Source organism: Panonychus citri, unplaced genomic scaffold (assembly GCF_014898815.1).
Source record: "Panonychus citri isolate SS breed McGregor unplaced genomic scaffold, ASM1489881v1 Contig00134, whole genome shotgun sequence".
In the NCBI taxonomy this organism is placed as follows: domain Eukaryota; kingdom Metazoa; phylum Arthropoda; class Arachnida; order Trombidiformes; family Tetranychidae; genus Panonychus; species Panonychus citri.
In genome coordinates, this window is record NW_026515539.1 from 3,866,264 (window position 1) to 3,874,670 (window position 8,407).

Below are 8,407 nucleotides of genomic sequence, written 5' to 3' on the forward strand. Positions count from 1 at the left end.
TGATTATTGGAAAGATACAATTTTCTTATTAATATTATTGCTTTAATCACTTGAACATGAGCTTAATTACCTATTATATTACAGTGAACAATTAATATTTAACAGTCTATTTAACTAACGGTAAACTTTTCCCATTGTTAACTGATTGTTGTATGAAAGTTTCAATAGTTTAAATTGAAATGATTATTGAAAAAGAAAACATTTTTTAATAGTAAATTGTATTGAGAAGGGATAATAATAATTATGATTATCAATTGAATCAATAAAGTGCAAAGGATATTATTGATGAAATTAAAGCAAAGGTGAATTGTTGATGGTAATTGCGGTTGATAATTGAATTGCTTGATGAGGTTCGACCTTGTCTTGGTAGCGAATAGCTAATTGTGCTTGTTGATCCTTGTTCAATCTCGAGATTTTTTTCCGATTTTGAATCATCACTATTAAGAGATTCATATTTTGGTTCGATTGTCCGTTCAGTGGTCATCGGTGCCGGTGTTGGACATGGTATTCCAGGACTATGAGAGAGAGAGAGAGAGAGAGAGAGAAGAGCAAAAAGGATAAGATAGAATTCAAATTGTATTAGGGATAATCAATCAATTTTTTCATCGAATTATATAACTTTGATTAGAGTGAAATGATTCTCAAATTGGTGATTATTGTTGTTAGATTTTTGTTTTCCTCGATTCAGATTTATATCATTTTCTAATAATGATAATAATGGGAATAGATATTATCGACTTAAGAATTACCTGAAAGTATACTTTTGGGAACATCGAGTTATTAAGAATCCCATTGAATGGTCCATAAGATTTCTGGCCCTTGGTCCACATTCACGAATCAACGGATCAGATACACATTCCTTGAAATGTCCATACGAACTGATGAAGATTGGACATTGGTTTCAATCGTAATTATTATCATGGATATAAGAGGGAAAATGTACATTTAGAAAGTGAAGTGTTTTTTTTGGATTGTGTTGGTTTCTTGCTGAAATTAACTTGGAAACTTAATCATTGGATTGATACTCACCAACAAATATGATCATCATGAGACCTCTGATTTGAGACAAAGTCGATTAATTGTCGATAAGATGAGCCACAGTTTTCAACTGAAACTCTTTTAAAACATTGAGCATGAGAAAGATACTCTGAAAGAAAAATTATGAAAAAAAGAGTCAAGTTTATTTTCGTATTTATCATGTTATTGATTGTGGTGGTTCTTTCAGAACTCTCACCTCTCTGAACAGTTTCTGAACTGCAAATTGCGTGAACAGTGTCAACAGAATTTTCCACAGCACTGTTGAATTTCATTCTTCTCTCTTCGGTGAAACATATTGTCACATATCTACGAACGCAGTCAACAAATGAGCTCCACATTCTGTTTAGATGAGTGAGAGAGAGAATTATTTTATCATGTTTTATATGAAAGATGGAATAATTTTTTCTTCTCAAGTTTTATCGGTGAAAAGCTAATGAGTTTTATTCATGATTCAAGTTCATCAAACCTTAAAGCTTGAAATTGATCTGGTTACACGGAAAAGGAACCAAATCTAATTGTTGTTACATTGAATGAAAAGAAGTCTTTAGATAAATGGTTGTCAACTTCCGTTTAACGAGTTTTCCTGTTTCCGGTCTTGTCAACATGATATTTTCAAGTTTTCTTTTTGATCTTTTTATCTCTATGTCTTTGGATAACATGAAAATTACAATGAAATTTTTAAGAATAAAGGAATTTTGATTAGAGAAAGAGAGAGAGAGAGAGATACAAAAAAGTTCTGAACAAAGTTTTCCATTCACAATCAGTTAACTATTGGAAATTTCAACCAACAAGAGTTTATTATTTTCTTAAATATGAATAATTGTCACTGAGAAATAATGAACTTACGATTGTTATGACAAACAAAATATACTGAAAACAAGTTCCTAATTAGTAAACATCTGAATGGAAACATTGAGAAATAATTGTTACTCAATTAGAATCAATTAAAATTGGAATGTAGAATTTTTTTTCCTTTTCTAATTTATCATGAATGAAATGAGAGAAGAAAAAAAAACAGAATTGAATTTACAGTTATCACGATGAAAGAAAACTCTAGTTAATATGAGAAGAAAGAAAAATGTTGAGAAGAAGAAAAAGAAAATCGAAATGAACATTAATCGTTCTTAAACAATGAACTACATGATAATGATGATTAAGATGAAGATATACAAGTGAATGATGAAGATAATGATGAAAGAAAGTTATTATTTCTCATGGAAATTAACTCAACTCATAATATCGAGACTTATTCATCATTGTCACCCAACTGAAACTCTTGGAAACTGTGGAAAAGTGAAAAAAAACTTTTCATCGATAATTCAAATTCTGATTCAATGTTCAGTGTCTGAATTTCAATATGATACATGAACAATATGAAAATTCATGATGAAAATGAGGCTGATTGGGATGATGAAAAGGCGCTTTGAATGATGGCGATGATATTGATTGAGGTTTTAATGGATAAAAGAGGATTATCATTTTCCAACATCTATTGTTTGATTATTATCATGATAATCCGGTCGATTAATTGATTCAATGAAAAATCTGATTCCTCTTCCTTTCTGATTCTGAATTAAAGGACATTTTCACAGTTCGTTGGATCCATTGAAAAAAAATGTATATAAACTTTCATGTAACTAAGTGAATGCTGAAGGTTATTCTGAATCAAAGTGTTTCCATCATGCAACTGGATGATATCATGAAATAACAATAGTTTTTGATATTATTTTTGGCAATCAAACAATGATAATAATCATGTTTCATCATGTTCATCATCATCATCATAATCATTATCTTGTTATCCAATTTGGTGATACAAATATTATCAACATTATGATTATAATCCTGACGATTATCACTGAATCAAATTGTGTAGTTATTATTATTAAATGATATTATTACTAAATAAATAAAACTCATTTATCTTTGTCAATTTGTATCAAATCAACTCAATCAAATCCTTAATCCTAATCAAATTTAATCGTATCGTTCAGTTTATCTCAATCTTTCTCTACTCGAATAATTATTCAGTCGAACAGAATCTTTCGAATTGTAACCGAAACAAAAGTTCCAAGTTCTAGCTCTCTCTCTCTCTCTCTCTCTCTCTCTCGACGATTATCTTTATACTTGATTGAATGTTAATTTGTAACTTGTTCGAGAGTTTCAACTGATTAACTGATTGATTAAGTTAACTTTTTTTCTTCCTTCTCTAGTAACAACTATGTTAGTAATTTAGTGATTTCGACCTTCATTTGATTCAGTTAATTATGAAGGTTCATTTAAATTCAAGAGTAATCATCACTATCATGATTTACCCTTTTCCATCATCATGAATTCAAAATTCTGTGAGATGAACTGATTAACTTTAATTGTTTATCATTGAAAGAAAACAAAAAAAAATAACAAAGAAAATGCTAAAATTGTTATGCTAATCATCCTGTTTCCGTTAATTATTATCATGCTAATTAAGGATTCCATTCAATTGATTGTTATCCAAACTACTTTTTCCATCTCTCCTTAACAAGATTAACTAACCATATAAATCTGCAATTCTATTAAATTCTAATTCAACCTTGGCAACAATTAACTAATTACAATTAGATTAATCTCTCTGTACAAATACTTTTAAAAAGTTGAATGAGAAAATGTGAAAAATGTGAACAACAATTAAAATGGAAAAACTTTCCAATATTTTCTGATTGTTGATTCAATTGTATTCCAATATTAATGTCAAGTAACTTGATGATTATCTGATAATAAGATTATCAATCCAATGGTGATGAAGATTATAAATTTATTTATGATTATTGGAAATGAAAATAAACTTTTATCATCTGATTATCGTTGTTATTTTATATTAATCACCTCTGGGCTTACTGATCATCTCTTACCTGATAACCAGAGATAACCTGAGAATAAGCTTTGAATCTAATCGATTAGAACTGTTCAAGAAAACGAGATGAACACAAAAACTAATGATAATAATTCGAGTCCATTACAATATTTGTTATTATATTCCAAGTGACTGAATAACTTGACCGTTGTTTTTTTTTCCTACTGACCATCATCATCCAATATCTACATCAATGAATATGTCCAGTATTTTACTTGGTCAATTGTTCACCGACTAGTTTATCATATGAGAAATTGTCATGATTGGTAAAAATCAGAATTTCACCGAAAAAATCAGCTGAATGAAAAACAAATCGCTCTGGTTTTCAAATTGATAATCAAAAAGTGATCATTTGAAATTGATGTTACAATATTATCATTTGAATGCAATGATCGAACCCCAAATTGCAATATAATATAAATTCAATGGGATGATAAAGATGAGGATGGAATATATGAGAAAAGAAGAGGATAAAAGAAAGAGAAATGATGAAGATGCTCCTATTGTTTCCTCTTTCATGGTTTGTCATCTTAATCATGTTTATCATCATGTCCTCTTCAATTTTAGTTAACTTGAAGTTGAAGAATCAAAGATGATGATGATGATGATCTCTTACTCTCTCTCTCTCTCCCTTTTCCTTTCAGAACTTATTGTCTTCGGAATCATCATCTCTACGAACTTTTTTTTATACTAAACCAGATAAATTATGTTTCTTTTGTTTCTTTTGTATCATCATGACAAAACATGGTAACATCAATCTGAGTAAAGTGAAAAAAAATATCACCAAGAAGTTATGAAGAAACAAAAAATCAAAAGAATAGAAGGAAAAAAAAGAGACTAACTTTGATTCTGAATAATATGAATTCTGAGCATTGAAACTCATAAATCATAGGTAATTTTTTTCTCTCTCTCCATTTCATTGTCTTCGTCAGGTTGTTGTCACAATTGATTCTAAGAGTGTCTATTATCATGATTCTGAGGAGAAACAAATGAACAAGGACAACTTTTCATTCAGATGATATTTCCTGTTTCTATTAATCAGTTATGTGAATAATTATCACCATGATAACCTTGATTATCTTTTTGTTTTAATCCAGTTCGTAGGTATTCAGACAATAGCAAAGGTACTAATAGAAAAACAAAAGTTCTGATTAACTGTCACAACTTTTTTTTGGAAAATTTTTTTTTTCAATTCTGTGAACACAAGAAAAGTTCAAATTCAGTTTCATACCCTGAAGATATTCACCTTGTATATATATTGTTGTACTTTATATCAGTTAAATATTAACACTCTAATTTGATTATCGGGTTAACTTTATCATCTGATCAATATTATCACTTACACCAATTCTGTGTTATTATTACAAAATTATTTGGAAAAGTTTGATTGGGAAGAGAAAGTGAAACTTATATATTGTATTTGGATGTGAGAAAATTGTAATTGAGTAACAAATTAATTTCAATTGTGTTGATTCAGCGGAAAAAAGTGTAAATTAATTGGTTAATTTAAGATGAAAATCCTAATGTGTTAAGTAGTAACAATTGATTAACCAGAATTTGATCAAGAAACTACATTGACTTTGAGTTAATCAGTTAGATGAGCCTAATTGTGATACTCTACAGGAAGAGGAATGGAAATGAAATAACTTTCATGAGGAATAAGAATTGAAATCGTAAAGGTGATACAAGGTAAGAAAAAGGAAACTGAAAATTAGTGAAAACAGAATTGAAACAAATCAATTCTACTGATGAAAGTTCTGGTAATATGAAAATACTCAGAGTTCTGATTCCTTGAGTTTTACAGGAACAGCGAGAAAAATAAAACAATGATGAACATTTGAAAAATTGGCTCAATAGAAATCACCTATTCAACTATCTAGAATTAGATTTGATTCAGTTAATTATCAGTATTTTACTTACTTGCACATCTCATCAACATCCTTAATTGTTGTTGGAAACATATATTTAAGATCATGGAGATACGGCTTGACCATAGTTGTACAATTGTCCAGTTTACTTTGACAATCAAGTGGACCACCTCTACCATCAACAGAAACAGGTAAATCTAACAATAGGTAAGATAAAATGACCAATGGTCACCAAAGGTTATGGTACAAGAAATAATAGTTATTATCATGACATAAGTCAACTATCAACAATTAACTTTCATCTCTCTTTCTCAGTTTGATTAATATTCTGACCAAAAATCTAATTGATATTCTAGATTTTCAATAAGAAACTATAATCATCAAAGTCTCTCCATCTTCTCAACAATAACTTGATTTGGTAACAATTAAGAGGTGTAAAAATACTTACAATTAAGTACAATCAATGATGATAAAATGAATTTCCATAATATTGACGAATTGAATGATTTCCAGTTCATGGTGATCAGAATTTTCTTTTGTGATTCCAATTTCATCTTCAATAGAAATGAAAATGAGTTGAGATTATGAATGAAAGATCTGAACAAACAGAGACAATAACAAAGTTAAACTAATAACTATTCCTACAATTGGAAGCACAATTAAGAAAGCATATTAAATTAACTGTTAACAACCGTAATTACAACTACACAGTACGAGAAAAAAAAGTGATTTAGTAACAATTAAGATTAAACTGTTGTTCAAATCATTGGATTGAAACGTGAGATGATGAGGAAGGAGTTGTTGTCATGATCTCTTTTGTATCTTATATATACTTGGATTCACTTGGACTGAAATCGAAAGTAAAACTTTTCTCAACAATTTTCGACAATTAATCATTAAGCATGAACATTGAACGAAATTTTCCAATTCGAAAATGAGTTAATTTTTTATGTGTATTTAACTTTTAAATGTTGTTCAATTGTTAATCGAAAGTGACAATTAAACCGAAACAAAATTGACCTCAAATGTGAATGGGTTACGAATCATTGTAATTCAATTGAGAGCCTTGAATGTTAATTCAATTGACTCTAAATTAAATATAATATTAACTGTAAACTTTTGTTATATAATGAATTAGATTTATAATTAAGATTAACCAACAATCAATACGAGATTAATGTTTACATGATATATTATGTATCGTTTTGTTGTTATTAGTATAATAAGTATCAGGCTAGAATTGGAAACATTTTGATTAATTTGAGGCTCGATGACCATGGTGATTGGATTAACAATTTAGTAAGAAATAAGTTAATGTTAAGTAAATCAAGGTGAGTGATCAATTCACAATCTTAATCTATCAACTAATTGTGATTAAAAACTTTGGGATTGGCAGGTAGACTAAATTGAAGGAACGTCTTGATTTTTGTTTGTTGTCAATCATTTGTGATTAATTAATTTTGATTAATCTTCACACTGATCAACAGAGATGTAATATATTCCTTCAGGGGTCTAACTGTGACCACTGATTGTTAATTGTTTACAATTAAATACAAGTTTCTAAACTCTGTTGATAAATACAAACCAAAAACAACAATTTCGAGGTCAGAAAGTTTATTTTTATTCCCATTAACTTTACATGGGAATCATTGAGATGATTAAATAAATGATTTAATTGTATTCCAATTTAATTTGATAAATTGAACTGAATTACAATTAGTTGTTCACTAATTAACGATTTCCAATTGAGTTTATCAAAAACTTTTTCTTCCAATCCAAAGTTTAACTGTTCAGGTAAAGATTCAATAACTTTTTCACAATTTAATATAATTAACATGATTAATAAATGAAGAAACTATTGTAATCCAAATTACAGATCAATTGATCATTAAATCTAATCAACTGAAATCTAATTGATTCACTTTGGTTAATAGTCCAAAATAAACTTACCCTGAGAAACTTTCACCAAGTTAATTTCATTTTAAGCTGAAAATTGTCAATCAAATTGTTGATTTGTCAAAATCCTTTGGTGATTAAAATTCAACAACAAATCTTAGAACCAATTTACAAATTGAATCACCGTTGCAATTAATGTTCACCAGTTTAAATTGTTGATCAGTTTCACTTTTTGTAACAATCAAAGTGAGACACAAGTTTTATATTGATGGACACGCTTATGAAACACTCAGCTGATTGAATGAGCTCAATATTTTGAGAATTCGAACAAAAAAAAAGTACAATTATCTTTTCTCTCTCTCTCTCTCTCTTTATTAGTCTCTGAGCCGATGATGATGAGCAAAGAAAAGTTTTCAACGAGTTGTGGGTTGTTGATGATGATGAACAATGAACATTCCTACTGAACTATCACCATGCGCATTTCTCATGAAGCTAAATAACAATGATTCCGATTCTCAATTCCCTTTTATTTTCACCACAACAATCAGTGGGTTATTCCAGGGTATCAGATGAGAGGGGGAAAGGGGATAAGTCCAGAGCGTTTTCTGTTCAATCCTAATCGTGATCACGTTGATTTGACTTATTATTATCATTGTTTATTCACCATCATCATGTAGTTTTAATGTTTCTGTCAGGTGAACTCGTTTAGCTT

At 29.0% G+C, this 8,407-nt stretch overlaps 1 protein-coding gene across 2 annotated transcripts; it reads right to left on the bottom strand.

Annotated features, from left to right (window-relative positions):
- Positions 1–8: 8 nt before the first annotated feature.
- On the bottom strand, positions 9–8,173 carry LOC128391205 (uncharacterized). Of its 2 annotated transcripts, none has more exons than XM_053351053.1 (7): positions 7,750–8,173; positions 6,248–6,396; positions 5,852–5,996; positions 1,235–1,377; positions 1,030–1,147; positions 750–878; positions 9–515 (listed from the first exon to the last, which is right to left on the bottom strand). In XM_053351053.1, exons 2-7 carry the CDS (start codon positions 6,351–6,353, stop codon positions 260–262), a joined length of 897 nt encoding a protein of 298 aa, XP_053207028.1. In that variant the 5' UTR covers positions 6,354–6,396; positions 7,750–8,173; the 3' UTR covers positions 9–259. The 2 variants fall into 2 exon arrangements, with proteins under 2 accessions (XP_053207028.1, XP_053207027.1); XM_053351052.1 differs by having other exon boundaries at positions 6,248–6,353; positions 7,750–8,172.
- Positions 8,174–8,407: the final 234 nt, after the last annotated feature.

What these genes read in the sequence shown, in the direction of transcription:
- LOC128391205 (XM_053351053.1), bottom strand. Translation starts at nt 6,353, where the DNA reads ATGAAATTGGAATCACAAAAGAAAATTCTGATCACCATGAACTGGAAA. An exon ending in ATCATTGATTGTACTTAATT is followed by an intron (nt 5,997 to 6,247) that starts GTAAGTATTTTT and finishes ACCTATTGTTAG; the next exon opens with ATTTACCTGTTTCTGTTGAT. An exon ending in CATGATGATCATATTTGTTG is followed by an intron (nt 879 to 1,029) that starts GTGAGTATCAAT and finishes AATCTTCATCAG; the next exon opens with TTCGTATGGACATTTCAAGG.